Here is a 15,613-nt window from a genome sequence, read left to right as displayed (position 1 = left end):
ATTTGGGTTCGATCCCTGGCCTTGCTCAGTGGGTTAAAGGACGTGCGTTGTGAGCTGCTGTGTAGGTCACAGATGTGGCTCAGATCTGGCATTGCTATGGCTGTGGCATAGGCTGGCAGCTGCAGCTCCGATTCAACCCGTAGACTGGAACTTTCCTATGTCGCAGGTGTGGCTCTAAACAAACAAACAAACAAAAAATCTGTACTTTCTTTTAAAAATACTTTATTACAGTTAGGGCATTATATTTATTTCCCCCCTTGAAGTTGTATGCGTAGGTGGGTTATATCGTCTATGTTTCATTTCAGGGTAGAGTAGGAAGAGTTAAACACAATTTACTATAAAAAGGGGGTGCTGGGTGTCATGTGGTGGGGAACCAGTGACTCAAAGAGAAGGCTTTGGGAAGGGAGCCATGAGCCTCCCTCTAGCTACATAAGAAAGACAGTTACATGAATATTTACCGAAGAGCTGCCATAATTTAATCTCCACTCATTCTGCATCTTGTCATCATAAAGCTGTATTTCTAAGTCTTGTAACAAAAAGGGGCAAAAAGTTTTCCCATAAAATATTGAAAGTTTATGATACAATAATATTTTCAATAGCTATTGACTTATAATTTTGACACAATAAATGTTTGTTATAGGAAATTACATTTGATAAAACATTTGTAGTAGGGAGTTGTTTGTTCATATAAAGTTGTAAACTGTGTTTTTCACAGGAGGTTGAATCTGTTCCCCACCTTTGTAATGATTAACCCACTGACCATTCTTATTCCAACTCAACCAGTTATTAAGAGACTGAGTAGATTCTCTTAAAATTCAGGATGCCTAACGCAAAAAAGTTATTTTCCAAGAAAAATAAATACCTCATTTTACAATGCAGAATCCCAATTTTCCACTGTAACTACCTTGTTTCAGGCCCATGCAGCCCACACCTGGATATGTTCTCCCTGGCTTTGGCTTCTCCCATTCCATTCTGTGAACCGCCAGATTAGTATTTTTTGAATCACAGGTTGTGAAATCAATTCAGTAGATTGTGGTCAAAGATTTTTAAAGATGAAAATTAGGAGTTCCTGTCGTGGCTCAGTGGTTAACGAACCCGATTAGTATCTGTGAGGGTGGGGGTTTGATTCCTGGCCTTGCTCAGTGAGTTAAGGATCCGGTGTTGTCATGAGCTGTGGTGTAGGTCACAGACACGGCTTGAATCTGGCGTGGCTGTGGCTGTGGTGTAGGCCATCAGCTATAGCTTCAATTTGATCCCTAGCCTGGGAACCTTCATATGCCTCTGGTGTGGCCCTAAAAAGACCAAAAAAAAAAAAAAGAAAGAAAAAGAAAAGAAAGAAAATTATATAAGAGCACACTGCACGTGAAAGTAAGCATTGTTTTGTAAAAACTTTGTTTCAGTTATAATCATATACATATGTGCATAATGAATTGCAGTGTAAGATATATTTGTTACTATGGGTCATGGTCAAAAAGTTTGAGAAGTACTGCATTAGATTAATTTTCCTATGTAGTGGTCCCTCAGTAGCCATGAGGGATTGGTTCCAGGCCCCCTGAAGACACTGTGGGTGCTCAAGTCTCTCAAATAAGACGGTGGCGTATTCGCATATACCCTACATACATCTTTATACTTTTACATCATCTCTAGATTACTTATAACACCTAATACAATGTAAATAGTTGTAAATAAAATAAATGCTATGTAAAGAGCTGCCTGCAAGTGGCAAACTCGAGTTTTGTTTTTTGGAACTTTCTAGAGTTTTTTCCTGAATATTTTCTACCTATGGCCAATTCGGAATCGGTGGATACAAAACCTGCAGACAGGGAGCTTTCAACATGCTTTTCTGTAGCTCCGATTCTTGTCTAAGGATGAGAAGAGCAAATACGTATTTAGCACTTTTTCTTCCCTGATCCCTACAGCCCACTCTCCCGTGTGCCTTGCCTCGCCCACCCAACCATACCCTCTGGGGGCAGAGGCTACCCTTTTACCCCCTTCCATCTCCACCACGACCGTGGTACCTCACCAGAAAAAGCAGAACACCATTTGTGGACAGAGCCCGAGCTGAGTAGAGGGAGTCGGTGTTCAGTTTTTCCAGCTGACCCCTCAATGATCCTACTCCCCAAATGAGGGTCAGGAGTGGGGGTTTAAAGCACTGGTAAGCCAACAACACAGAAGGGGGTAGGTGCTACCTTCTCCTCCACGCATTTGATAAAGTCGCCTTGCTTGGAGCGCCCCACTGGCTGCTTCCGAAACTCACTGCGCTTCTCCAGTCGGGACTCAAAAGCAACTGGGTCAGACCTGATCAAACATAAACCAAAGGTTAGACCATCTGGGCCTTTCTGGATTTTGAAAGAACAAAGCACTATGTTCCACTTCCACAGAGAGAGGACAGAGACAGTCAGAGGCTGAAAGAGCCTTCATTTCCTTAGGCCCGATCACTCGCATACAAATCAGGAAAGTGGCAAAGGAATCTACTCACTCAATTGTTATTAATCCTCGAGGGGCCTGTTTAACATCTTTCTCCTGCAGGATGTTCCCTAAGGTGACACAGGGCTTGGTCCCTCAGGTACTTAACACTCTGGGTATTTGGAATTTGAATCCTTAAGATGGAAAGGGTACTTTGTGGTCATCTTGCTCGGTCACCTCCTCAGTTAGGAATCCCAGGTGTCAAGCTTTTACCGGAACACATCTAGTTCTTAGACATCTCCCCTACCTCTCCCGCCAGAAGAAATGTTCCCACAGAATAAAGCTCTGTTCATTTAGATCCCGCAGATTCAGAGGCTTTGGGCAGCCCATTCTGCAGATTTAACACCTGAGTTCTCTCTGACTCTCTCTCCAAAGAACCTACTTCTGTTGATGGAATATTAGAATTTGTCCTTTATGTCAAAATGGGGCTGGTCTTCAGCCCGGAAGCCCAGTTTGGGGCTGCCATCTGTTAAGAATTCTTCAGGGTATGTAGCTGACAATGTTTGGCTATGCACACTTTGGTGAAGACGTCACCCAGGGACTCCAAATCCTGGGCCATGGGAGCTGTAGTGTCACAGGTGAGGCCTGCAGAACCAAGGACATCTTGGTCAAACCTCAGATGGAGTCCTTCCCGGTCAAGGCACTGCAGGGAACTCCTCTGCCACAAAACTCCTTTTGATAGTGACTGAAACGCCATCCCCTTCACTGCCGTGTACTTGGGCAGATCCTTCTCCCTCCAGAGTTGGCCAGCTCCTCCTCCAGGAAGAACTGCACCAGGAGTCCCGCTTGGTAGGGTGTGGAACCTGCCTGGCCAGGGCTGCACGTCTCAGGACCAAGGTCAGTGCTGCCAGTGCTAACACCTGCACCTAGGCCTGTGCTGTGAGAGGATGGAGAGGCAAGGCGTGGCCTATGTAGCGGAGCCCCGTGTACTCCCACCTTAGGCATCTTTCATTATTAAAACATTCTGAGGAGTTCCCTCGTGGCTGAGCGGGGTAAGGATCTGGCATGCTCACTGCTGTGGCTCTGGTTTGATCCTTGGTCCCAGAACTTCCATATGCTCTGGGTGCAGCCAAACAACCTCCCCACCCCCAAACCACTCCAAGTCAATCTCTTGGTACCTTTCACCCACCCACCCCTCACTGCCCCAGGAATAAGAGAAAATGTCCAATTCTTTTTAGGAGTACCTGAACACTGCTCTTAGGTCACCTCCTAAGTTTCTCGTCTCTTCATACACATGTGATCTGTGAACCTGTGGACTCGGCTGATTTGTGCACACTCTAGATACAGTGGGCCTAAACTAGAGCAGGTCCTCCCAGCTTCCCAGTGCAGAGTGTGGTGCAAAAACCCAGACACCCGACTAGAATGAGGTCTGCAGAGCACACAGCCTTGCCCTGCTGTTGATTCACTCTCGACTTTTAGCTGGTGCTTCAAGAGCCCAGGCTTCAGGGAGGACGGCCCAGCACTACCCAGTTAGGACAGTAATTCCTTCGAAAACATCTCAGGACAACCTCCCTGTTTGGTCCCCGTTCCTTCTTTCCTTAACTTGTCCCAGGCTCAACGGATCCTTTTGTGGCCCAGCTTTCATTTCGCATCTCCCTTTTCCTCTGCCTCGCGTTCTTTTCCTTCTTGTGGCCACACAGTCTGCCCTCTCATCTCACTCAACTTCTAGGACCTATCCCATTGTCTCTCCTTTTCACTCATTCAACAAACTTGACTTGTTTCTTGCCTGTCGGTTAACTTGCTAGGCTCTGGGGACACAGAAATAAATGAGTCCCTACCTCAAGGAGTTTACTGCCTATAGGGACCGAAAGCCATGTAAATAAGTACTTTAGAGAGCTAGGATTAGAATGAAAATTTGCTCAAATATTCTCAAATGGTTGAGGTGGTGTCACACCTCTGTATTTTTGTTTATGCTGCTGCTCCCTTTACCTGGAACACCTGCCCCCGACATCAGTCCTTTATTCCTTGGTGCTAGACCATGGCGCGCAAAGAAGTTTTGCTGTCCATAAAGCTAGGGAGACTGGCAAGTACTAGAGCATGAGGGCCTTGTACGGAACACTAAAGGTACGGACATTATCCGACGTCCGGGCTGCCCTGCAAAGCCAGTGTTCAGGAGGCAGCAGTATGTGTAAACGTTGACAGGCATGATCTAGTGGAGAAGGAAAGTAAAAGCATTCACTCATTTGTTCATGAACAAGCATCAGTGGGAGCTGGGAAGTGTGCAGAGTGTGAACAGACCACTCTTCTGAGATGCTTGTCTGTGAAAGGGATCAGGGAGAAGCAGCTAAAGAAGAATGTTTGGGTCCAGAAAAAGTTTTAAGATGACAAATACTTGCGTGCATCTGAATACTGTCGGAAGGAGAGCAAAAATACTCATTCATCTATTCTGTTATCCTTTCCAAGAAAGATCACTATAGCAGCAGCCAGACCGACTGGGGGTGGAGGGAGCCAAGCCTGGAAGTGTGGCAGCTGAGTTAGAGGATGACTAAAATAGTCTAGGTGAAGATGAAACAAATAAATGAAGGCTATAAAAGTAGAGCTGAGACAGAAAGTAAAAACGTTGCAGAATCAGTCTTAGGTTGCCTTTCATTAGACAACTGCCTGCCTTCCCAGCCTGTCAGATTCTCTGCCAAGCCCCTTTTATTTTCACTTCTGATCTCCCTTAGCTCTTCCCAGCTGAACTCTTTGGGCCCTCCATGGCCTCCTTATACTCACCTCAATCCCCTCTCATCTCCAGGTTTTTCCCTCTGGAAGGTGAAGGGTAGCATTAAGAGCCCTGGATTCCAAGTCAGACAAATACCAACCAGCTGTGTGACCTCTGGCAGGCCTTTTACCTGCTCTGGTCCTGCGTTTCCTCATCTTAAAGACAGGATGCAACAGAGAGCCAAGTGTGACACTCTTAATCTTTGATGCCCTGCTGCCTTGCAGTCAGAGTTCTCAGCTAGGAGCCTGGGAACCCAAATTCTAGGCCAGGCTTCAGCTGACTCGATATGTGACCTTGAGCAAGTCAGGTCCCTTCTCTGGAAGGCTCCATGTTCCCACTTCGATAGTGAGGACAGGCCATCTCAAGATGTCACCTCTTGAGGTCTGTCATGAGAGTCGACCTCAGCGTCTTGAGAACTAAAGCAGAAAGACAACTGGGGCTTCGCAGACTCTTCTGCTCTCACACTAGCTGTGTGATCTTAGGCAAGTGACGCAGCCTCTCTGAGCCTAGACACCCATCTGCAGAGTGGGAACAGTACCAGTGGTCCCCTGCTAGGGCTGCCAGAAGGACTGAGGATGCCAGATACAGATACATCAGAAGTGCGGGCCACGCGCCGCCCTCCTCCCCGCCCGTCGCCGGCCCGCACCTGCGCAGCTGCTGGATCTTGTCGCGGTAGCGGTCGTAGAAGGGATTGGCCTCGAGCTCGGCCTCGACCCCGCTGCCATCAGCGCCCCCCGCGGGGCGGCCGGAGCCGCGGCGCACCGGGAACACGCGCAGCTGCGCGGGGGACACCAGCCCCAGGCCCAGGGCGCGGCTGCGCACCGCGCACAGGCCGCGGTAGAGGCCGGCCACCTGCAGGACCGCCGGGCCCGCGCCACCCGTCGCCGCCACCGCGGCAGCCATGGCCGCCCCCACCTTCTCCTCCTCCTCCTCCTCCTCGGGCGCGTCGGCCTCGGCCCGCGACCCGCGCGCCCGCTCCATCGCCCTCCGGGTCCGCCGCGGCTGCACTCCGGTAGCGAGGTTCCGCGCGCACAAGGTTCCGGGGCCGGGGAAAGGCGCCTCCTGCCCGCGCCCGACTCCGGCCCCTGGCGCTCCGCGGCTCCAGCGTCCCCGCCCGACTCCTCCCAGAGCCCGGGACCAGCAGGCCCTGCGCGCCAAGTGTCGTCGGACCTCCTGGTCCTCACCGAGCTTGAGAGGTTTGTCCAAGGGCTGGAATCTTGTCAAGGTGCCTGATGTCTTCCTCTGCTTCCTAACATCCACCTTGAACGCCAGCCAAACTGAACTACTCTTCTCCCCAAAGAGACACCTGGATTTGTCCCTGACAAGTCTTTATTGGAGATAAAGCAACTGGAATGCTCTCTCTCCCCCGACCCCCACCCCCCGCCCCCAATGCCTGCCATCACCCTGAAGTGCGAGTGAGCTCCTGAGGTCAAGGACAGTGACGTCAGCGTCTGTGTCCCAGGTGCCCAAGCACAGGCTAAGGCCTGGGCAGGCCCGCTGTGATGGCACTGATCAGTCTGCTTTCATTATGATTATGATTATGATTATGATTTTTAGGGCCGCACCCAAGCCTCAGAGGTTCCCAGGCTAGGGGTCTAATTGGAACTACAGCTGCCGGCTTACACCACAGCCACAGCCACAGCCACAGCCACACCAGGTCAGAGCTGCATCTGGGACCTACAGCACAACTCACCGAGACGCTGTGTCTTTAACCCACTGAGCAAGGTCAGGGATCGAACCGGCAACCTCATGGTTCCTAGTTGGATTCATTGCCCCTGAGCCACTACAGGGCCTCTAGTCCATCTTTGTGAAAGTATTCCTCTTTGGGCCTTACCTGATAGAAACTGTTTTTGAATGGTGGGCCTCTACCCAGCAGGGACAGTGCCTTCAATGCTGCTCAGTCCAACCTACATTTATGGAGATGGGCTCTGGGCCCTGGCCTGTGCTGGGAGTGCTGTGGGAAACTGAGATGAGCACGTCCTTTATATTCTTTATCCCACGACCTTATTTTATTTTCTTCAGAGCAGTTATGATTACCTGAAATTCTTAGGTGTTTATTTCCTGGCATATATTAATTCATGGAGCTTACATTTTAGTGGGTGAGGCACAATAAATATAAATATATAGGCAGTGATACATGTTATGCAGAAAAACAAAGTAGGCTATGAGAGACAGAGATAAGGGGACACTTGAGCAGAGACCTGAAGGAAACGAGGGAATGGTCTGTATGAATATCTGGGGGAAGAGCCTGGCGGATAAAGGGAACGGCAAGTGCAAAGGCCTCGATGCAGGAGCATGCTTTGCCATGCTCTTGTGGACTAGTAAGGAGGTTATTGTGCAAAGGAAGTTTGATCGTCAGGGCTTTGTAGGCTTTGGTTAAGGACTTTGGTTTTAAATCTAAGTGAGATGGGAAGTCACTGTAGGTTCTGAGTAGAGAAGTGCCACTTTTAAAAAGGGTTATTCTGGGGAGTTCCCATCGTGGCTCAGTGGTTAACGAATCCGACTAGGAGCCATGAGGTTGTGGGTTCGATTCCTGGCCTCGCTCAGTGGGTTAAGGATCCGGCGTGGTGAGCTGTGGTGTAGGTTGCAGACGCGGCTCGGATCCCGCGTTGCTGTGGCTCTGGCATGGGCCGGTGGTTACGGCTCCGATTGGACCCCTAGCCTGGGAACCTCCATATGCCACAGGAGCGGCCCAAGAAATGGCAAAAAAATAAATAAATAAATAAAAAATAAAAAGGGTCATTCTGACCGCTGGTGGAATATAGAGTGAAGGGGGCAAGAATGCAAGCTCTCCCAAGGATGAAAAGTCTTCTTTCCTAGTTTACCTGGGACTTTCCTGGCTTTAGCATCGAAAGTCCTATGTCCTGGAACCTGCCTTGGCCCCAGGCAAACCCGGGATGGTTGGTCACAGGGAGACCAGGTGAGACAGAGTCATGCTTGGACAAAAGTGATAGTGATGGGAAAGTGGTTAGATTCTGGGTAGGTTTCTTTTTTGGGGGGTCTTTTTAGGGCTGTACCCATGGCATATGGAGGTTCCCAGGCTAGGGGTGGAATTGGAGCTGTAGCTGCTGGCCTACACCACAGCCACAGCAATGCAAGATCCAAGCTGTGTCTGTGACCTTTACCACAGCTCACGACAACGCCGGATCCTTAACCCACTGAGCAAGGCCGGGGATCAAACCTGTGTCCTCATGGATACTAGTCAGATTTGTTTCTGCTGAGCCATGATGGGAACTCCCGGGGTAGGTTTTTGAAAGCAAAGCCTAAAGATTTTGCTACTGGGGTAAATGTGGGTGTGAGATAATTAAAGACATCAAGGGTGACGGTCAGGCCTGAACAGCTGGAGGAAGAGACTTGCCATTTACAGAGAGGAGGAAGGCTGGCGTGGCTCTTGGAGGCTGGAGGATTAGGAGTTTGGTTGTGGACCTGGTAACTTAATGCGATAACTTATCTTAAGTTTGAGATCACTTAATAGACTGGCCAGGAGGGCTTTCAACCTGCCTTTTGGGTATGTGAGTCTGACATTCGAGGCGACGTCCCGGCTGGAGATACAGCATTAGAGTTGTCCGTGTAGATGGGATATTTAAAGCCATGCGTGTGAGCACCATCACGGAGGAAAGGAGTGTAGACAGAGGGTGAGGACTGAACCCGAAGGCACACGACATTTAGAGAGCAGGAGGAACCAGCAAAGGAGTCTGCAAAGCGGGAGCTGGTGACCTAGAGCCAGTGAGGGGAGCCCAGAGTAAGTGGAACCTGGAGGGAAATCTGTGCAAATTAGTGCCCCAAGTCACATGCTGGGGCCTGAAAGAGGGAAGCAAGAAGCCAAGCGGCTGAGCTGGTCCTAGTGGTGCAACCTCTGGGGAGGCTGACTTGGGCTTAATTAGGGCAGGATTTTCTGAGTTCCTGTAAACGGATCTGAGCTGCCTCCGAAGGTGTGAGCAAGTCACAGAGCCAAGCAATTCCCCAGGGATCAGTGCTGGGTAGGGGAGATCTGCCAAGCATCTGATGGGAGTTGGCCTAGACAAGTCTCAAAGTGCCTTCCAGCTGGAGGTGGTGGGATTCTGGGATGCCAACCGAAACGAGTGCTTGTCAGAGAGTAGATGGTATTGAGCTGAGCCTTGAAGGATAAGCAGCTGTTCAGTGGGGCTGGGGGTGGTGGTGGAAGGGGATGTGGGGAGGGGTACTCACGCCTAGGTGGGGGAGCAGTAGCAGCAAAGCTCCAGCAGCGTTGAGTAAGCAGGGGCTGTTGAGGAGTCTGGCCTGGTCAGAAGGCAGAGGTGTGTGAAGGACGAGGAGAAAGGTGAGGCTAGAAAGAGAGGTAGGGCCAGAGGCCGGGAGGTCCCATAGGGCCTCATGCCCAGGAATACGTGCCAGCACTTGCTGAAGGAAGGTAATGAAACAAAAGAGAGGCTGTAAAGGAAGGAGCTGCTGACCACACAGTTCCCTTGAGTGGGTTGTCTCTTTGGTCCTGGAGGACTTGAGGGCAGGGTTGCCCAGTGCTCTGCGTGCTCCCTGCACCAGTCCCCCCTGGGGAGGGGTGTCCACCGACAGCTCTTTAAAGCCGAGGGAATGATAAGCCCCTGAGGGACCTAGGGCCCTTTCCCGGGGGCTGCTCTATAGGTCAGGGGTCGGGGCCGACAGTCCCCGGTAGAAGCAGTAGAAGTGTACCATGCCCAGGAAACCCACGGGTGGAGTCCCCTCCTTCCATTAGACGTCACAATGCTGCCCGTGGATGCCGAGTGCTCAGAACCCAGTGACCCGCCTTTAGGGAACAATGGGGTCCCGGCATTCTGGGGACTTCTACTGGTTAGACAGATGGGTAGGTGAGCTCTCCCTCCCCAGAGCCATCAGCCAGGTACCAAGGCTCAACCTTATGGATGCCCGGTGGGAGGACCGCAGCCTCCCTGGTGGTAAATGTGCTCCCTCCCCAAGTCCCTGCTCCTTGCTTTGTGCGCTTAGACTGGGAGGCAGACCCTCAGGGAAAAGCTTTTGCGTGGATGGGGTAATGGCTTCCTGCACGGAAGAGTGTTAAGGGTTAGGACCTGGTTTCCTCTGGAGAACGAAGGATTGCTTGAGGGCAAGACCATGTCACTCTGTCCACCCTGAGGGGACAGCGTTAATACCCCAGAACCATCGTGGCCGAATAAGGTCAGGGGTGTGGTGCAGCGGGGTGGGGCATCGGTGTTCCATCCACCGGCAAACTTTTACTTTCTTAAGGGCTTTGCCCTTAGTGAGGCTTCTCATTTGGAAGGACTGGATGGGGCCAGGGGTGGGAACCAGAGGCTTGACGAAGCCTGGACAGACCATACCCCTTTAGAACGGAGCTTTCTTCATCTGTGAAGGGCTAAGGGTGGCCTCTTAAACTGCCTGGAAATCTTGTTTTGATTGACTAAAAGAATGATGAGGCAGGTCAATGAGGAGAAAAGGAAGGACTGGAGAGAGTGGTTAAATGGATGGGAAGGTTGACGAAAGGATAAAGAGACGTGTGAGCAGCGGCTCAGGCCGCCATCTGGAGCTCTCAGCCAGCTGGCTTTTTTTCTTTCCTACTGCCTTCCTCAGTGTGGGTGTCACTGTACTTTGGATTCTTGGGGCTGTGTTCTGTGATAACCGGTGGCTGCATCCTCTTTCTGCACCGGAGGAAGAACCTGCGGCGGGAAGAACGTGCCCAGGAGTGGGTGCAGGTGATGAGGGCAGCCACGTTCACCTACAGCCCGCTGCTGTACTGGATTAATAAGCGACGGCACTATGGCATGAACGCAGCCGTCAACACGGGCCCACCTGCTGCCACCGAGACTGAGACCGACGCCCAGAATTCAGATCATCCGTGGGAGCTGGACGTCCCTGAGAGCAGGAGCTACGCTGCTCAAGACGGCAGCCCCAAAGTGGAGGCCCCCATCCCCCTACAACCTGCAGTGCAGCTGGTCCCTCAGCAGCCCCTGCCTTCCCCAAGGCCGAGGCCCCAGGCCAGCTCCCCACTCCCGATTGTCTTTGAGGAGGTGCCCTTTGCCTTCTCCCTGTGTAACTTACCCCCAATGCTGAATCACTCGGTCTCCTACCCTTTGGCCACCTGTCCCCAAAGGAGTGTCCACTTCCATTCCCTCCCCACGCTGGCCTAGAGGGGGCACTGCTAAAGGGCCAAGCCGTTTGCTTCAGAATTGTAGCCGCCTCTCACGGAGGATGGGGGGAGCTCGGGAAATGAAGCTGACCTCAGGGAGGTGGTGTTGACTCAGAGACCAGGGACCATCTGGGTGTCAAACAGTGAAAGAGTTTTAAAAGTCCAAGGCTGCCTTGTGTCTCATTTGTTAGGAGGGCAATGTCTGATAGGGCCACTTTGCAAATCAAGCTGAAACTCACTGTCTCACATCAATGGGAACTGAGGATTGGCTGCGGGGAGACACACTGAATCAGTGCTTGTGATGGGCTCGACATTCCTCCATCTGGTATTTAAGACCAGAAAATGTGTGCCAGACCTTGGGCTAGGTCCCCAAAGGCACTGCCATTCTGTCGGATGTTCAGCACAGTTGCAACAAGAGTGATAACCACTGAAGATGCTTGAGCCGTGGCGATTCGTAGCGGCCGAAACCAGTCAGCATGAAATCCATGAGTCCCACTGCATTGCTGCTGGAATTGCATTGTTAACATCTATGATGTAGTGCCTTCCGATGTGGTTGTCTCTACATTATTTCTAATGCAAGAACACTGCCAAACGGATGTCATGACCCTCCTCTCACAGATGAAGAGACAGTTTCCAAGGGCACTTAAAAAAAATGGAAGTATAGGAGCTCCCGTTGTGGCTCAGTGGGTTAAGAACCTGACTTGTATCTATAAGGATGCAAGTTTGATCTTCGGCTTCACTCAGTGGCTCAAGGATCTGGTGTTGTCACAGCTGTGGTGTAGATCGCAGCTGTGGCTCAGATTCAGTCTCTGGCCTGGGAACTTCCATATGCCCTGGGTGTGGCCAAAGAAAAATTCTTTTCCACTAGTTTATCCTAAGACATTGAATATAATTCTCTGTGCTATACGGTAGGAGCTTGTTATTTATCCTCTCTACATATAACAGCTTATATCAGCTAACCTTAACCTCCGACTCTGTCCCTTCTCCACCTGCTTCCCCATTGGCAACCACAAGTCTGTTCTCCTTGTCCGTGATTCTGTTCATCTTTGGTAGACGGGTTCATTTGTGCCATCTTTTAGATTCCACATATAAGTGATATCATATAGTATTTATCTTTCTCTTTCTGACTTACTTCACTTCATACAATAATCTCAAGTTACATCCATGTTGCTGTGAATGGCATTATTTTGTCCTTTTTATGGCTGAGTAGTATTCCATTGTATATATGTACCATATCTTTATTCATCTGTCAGTGGACATTTAGGTTGTTTCCATGTCTTGGCTATTGTGAATAGTGCTGCAGTGACCATAGGGGTGCATGTGTCTTTTTGGATTATAGTTTTGTCTGGATATATGCCCAGGAGTGGGACTGCTGGATCATATGGTAGTTCTATATGGCAGTTCTGAGGAGCCTCCACACTGTTTTCTGTAGTAGCTGTACCAACGTACATTCCTACCAACAGTGTAGGAGGGTTCACTTTTCTCCACATCCTCTCCAGCATTTGCTATTTGTAGACTTTTTAATGTTGGCCATTCTAACTGGTGTGAGGTGGTATCTCATAGTTTTAATTTGCATTTCTCTAATGATCAGAGGTGTTGAACATTTTTTTCATGTGTCTTTTGGCCATTTGTATGTCTTCTTTGGAGAAATGTCTATTTAAATCTTTTTTTTTTTTTGGTCTTTTTGCCTTTTCTAGGGCCACTTCCACAGCATATTGAGATTCCCAGGCTAGGGGTCTAATTGGAGCTGTAGCTGCCGGCCTACACCACAGCCACAGCCACGCAGGATCCAAGCCATGTCTGCGACCTACACTACAGCTCACGGCAACGCCGGATCCTTAACCCACTGAGGGAGGCCAGGGATTGAACCTGCAACCTCATGGTTTCTAGTCGGATTCGTTAACCACTGAGCCATGATGGGAACTCCTCTATTTAGATCTTCTGTGCATTTTTCCATTGGGTTATTTTTTTTGCTGTTAAGTTGTATGAGCTGTTTGTATATTTTGGAAATTAAGCCCTTGTTGGTTGCAGCATTTGCAAATATTTTCTCCCATTCTGTAGGGAGAACATTTTATGGTTTCCTTTGCTGTACAAAATCTTGTAAATTTGATTAAGTCCCATGTATTTATTTTTGTTAATTTTAATGCCTTGGGAGAAAACACTGGTATGATTCATGTCAGAGAAATGTTTTGTCTGTGATCTCCTCTGTGAGTTTTATGGTGTCATTCCTTAAGTGTTTAAGCCACCTTGAGTTTGTTTTTGTGTATGGTGTGTTCTAACCCCATTGATTTACATGTGGCTGTCCAACTTACCCAACACCACTTGCTGAAGAGATTTTTCCTACTTATAATCTTGCTTCCTTTGTTGAATATTAACTGACTATTGACCAGAGATCTGTGGATTTATTTCTGGGCTCCCTCTTCTGTTCCATTGATCCATATGTCTATTTTTGTGCCAGTGGCATGCTGTTTTGATTACTGTAGCTTTGTAGTATTGTCTGAAGCCTGGGAAGTATATGCCTCCCACTTTGTTTTTCTTTAGGGTTACTTTGGCAATTCTGGGTCTTTTATGATTCCATTTAAACTTTAGGATTATTTGTTCTGGTCCTGTGAAAAATGTCATGGGTAATTTGACAGGGATTGCATTAAATCTGTACATTGCTTTGTGTAGTATGCCACTTCAATATTTTCTGGCCACACTTATGGCATGCGGCATGCAGAAGATCCTAGGCCAGGGATCGAACCTTGCCGCAGCAATGACCCAAACTGCTGCAGTGACAATGCTGGATACTTAACGTGCTGTGCCACAAGAGAACTCCCACGCCTTATCATTTTTCTGTTGCAGAACAAGGTGGCAAATTTATGTCTGCCTGGCATCAAAGTTCCCTGATCTTCCCACTATACATCATGGCATCCCTTCCCTAATGATATCTGGTTCAAAAACACTTGGAAAATGATTTACTGTGTGGTTAGGGTGTAATTAATTTGGCTTATGGATTGGCTTGGGGGAAGTGCTGGCTGGTCAGTAATCCCCTTAAAATTGTACATAGAAATGTATCCATTTTTTTAAAAAAATTCTTTCTCAAAGCGATTCACGCATGGCTCCTCCAAAGGTTAAGATCCATTGTATGGGAATATTAATTTTTGTACTTTCTGGCAGATATCCTAAAAGAAGAGACAAAGATAATAACACTGCCTCTTTGGTCCCAGTTCAAAGCAGAAAAACTCAGCTCTGCTCCAGGACATAAAATTGTCCCTTTCACTTTGGAAATGAGGAAATCATTTTACCACATTTGTAAACAAGCTAGGCTCTTATGTATAGTCTTTCCTGAGAGGAAAGTTCACTGAGATTGTTTGTGTAATTCCAGAATCTAGCAACTGTGTAAAGCTAATTAAAAATGTGTGTGTGTGAAAAAAGCCCCAGCCTCTCTCTAAATAATCCTTATCTTGCAATGAATTTCAAGCCTTTTTCTTTTCAAAGATATTGAAATATTTCTTGTAAACATGCTCTTATATGGAATCTTTTTTTTTTTTTTTGCTTTTTAGGGCAGCACCTGCAGCATATGGAAGTTTCCAGGCAAGGGGTTGAAATGGAGCTGTAGCCGCCAGCCTATGCCACAGCCACAGTGGCAAGGGATCCAAGCTGCATATGTGCCCTACACCACAGCTCATGGAAACGCTGGATCCCCAACCCACAGAGAGAGGCCAGGGATCGAACCCAAGTCCTCAGGGATACTGGTTGGGTTTGTTACCACTCTGCCACCACGGGAACTCCTATATTGAATCTTAAAATAAAAGACAGGCCTAACTGGAACTTCTCTGGTTGATACAGAAGCCAGGGCTCACTCTTCCCTGACCGTGCAGATGCTGAAGCCTTCACTTCTTCAGGCCAAATCAGGTGATTCTTCAGGAAGATTCTTCAACATTATGTCCATCATCTGTTTAGGCTTTGCATTCAAAGAAGTCCATAAAAATAGGAATCAAAGCAGATTTTTTTTTTCTTAGTGATCAGGTATGGGGGTGGGGAGCCTTTATTCATAGAAACATTGGGGGAGTTGCTGTCATGGCTCAGCAGTTAATGAATCTGACTAGCACCCTTGAGGACACGGGTTCGACCCCTGGCCTCACTCAGTGGGTTAAGGATCCGGCATTGCTGCTGTGAGCTATGGTGTAGGTCAAAGAGGCGCCTTGGATGTTGCGTTGCTGTGGCTGTGGCGAAGGCCAGCGGCTACAGCTCTGATTCAACCCCTAGCCTGGGAACCTCCATATGCCGCTGGTGCAGCCCTAGAAAGCAAACCAAACAAACAAACAAAAAACAAAAAAACACAG

At 48.9% G+C, this 15,613-nt stretch overlaps 2 protein-coding genes across 3 annotated transcripts in view; one reads left to right on the top strand and one right to left on the bottom strand.

Moving 5' to 3' along the window:
• Positions 1 to 6,228, bottom strand: part of ATPAF1 (ATP synthase mitochondrial F1 complex assembly factor 1) — a 28,570-nt gene extending 22,342 nt beyond the window's left edge. The window contains exons 1-2 of one of the 2 annotated variants that reach the window (XM_047789173.1): positions 6,086 to 6,228; positions 2,190 to 2,298 (exon numbers count right to left, since the gene is read on the bottom strand). Coding sequence is in view for 1 of the 2 variants with exons in the window: in XM_047789172.1 (XP_047645128.1) it covers positions 2,190 to 2,298; positions 5,817 to 6,151 (444 nt within the window). In the remaining variant the exon portion in view is untranslated. Of the gene's footprint in view, positions 1 to 2,189; positions 2,299 to 5,816 lie in introns of both variants that reach the window. The other variant, XM_047789172.1, reaches the window with a different exon arrangement.
• Positions 6,229 to 10,729: 4,501 nt separating this feature from the next.
• On the top strand, positions 10,730 to 11,307 carry TEX38 (testis expressed 38). Its single transcript, XM_047789174.1, has one exon. It carries the CDS (start codon positions 10,855 to 10,857, stop codon positions 11,284 to 11,286), a length of 432 nt encoding a protein of 143 aa, XP_047645130.1. The 5' UTR covers positions 10,730 to 10,854; the 3' UTR covers positions 11,287 to 11,307.
• Positions 11,308 to 15,613: the final 4,306 nt, after the last annotated feature.

Source organism: Phacochoerus africanus, chromosome 8 (genome assembly GCF_016906955.1).
Source record: "Phacochoerus africanus isolate WHEZ1 chromosome 8, ROS_Pafr_v1, whole genome shotgun sequence".
Taxonomy (NCBI): domain Eukaryota; kingdom Metazoa; phylum Chordata; class Mammalia; order Artiodactyla; family Suidae; genus Phacochoerus; species Phacochoerus africanus.
Note: the sequence above shows the minus strand (reverse complement) of the source record. Positions and strands in the feature narration are given on the sequence as shown.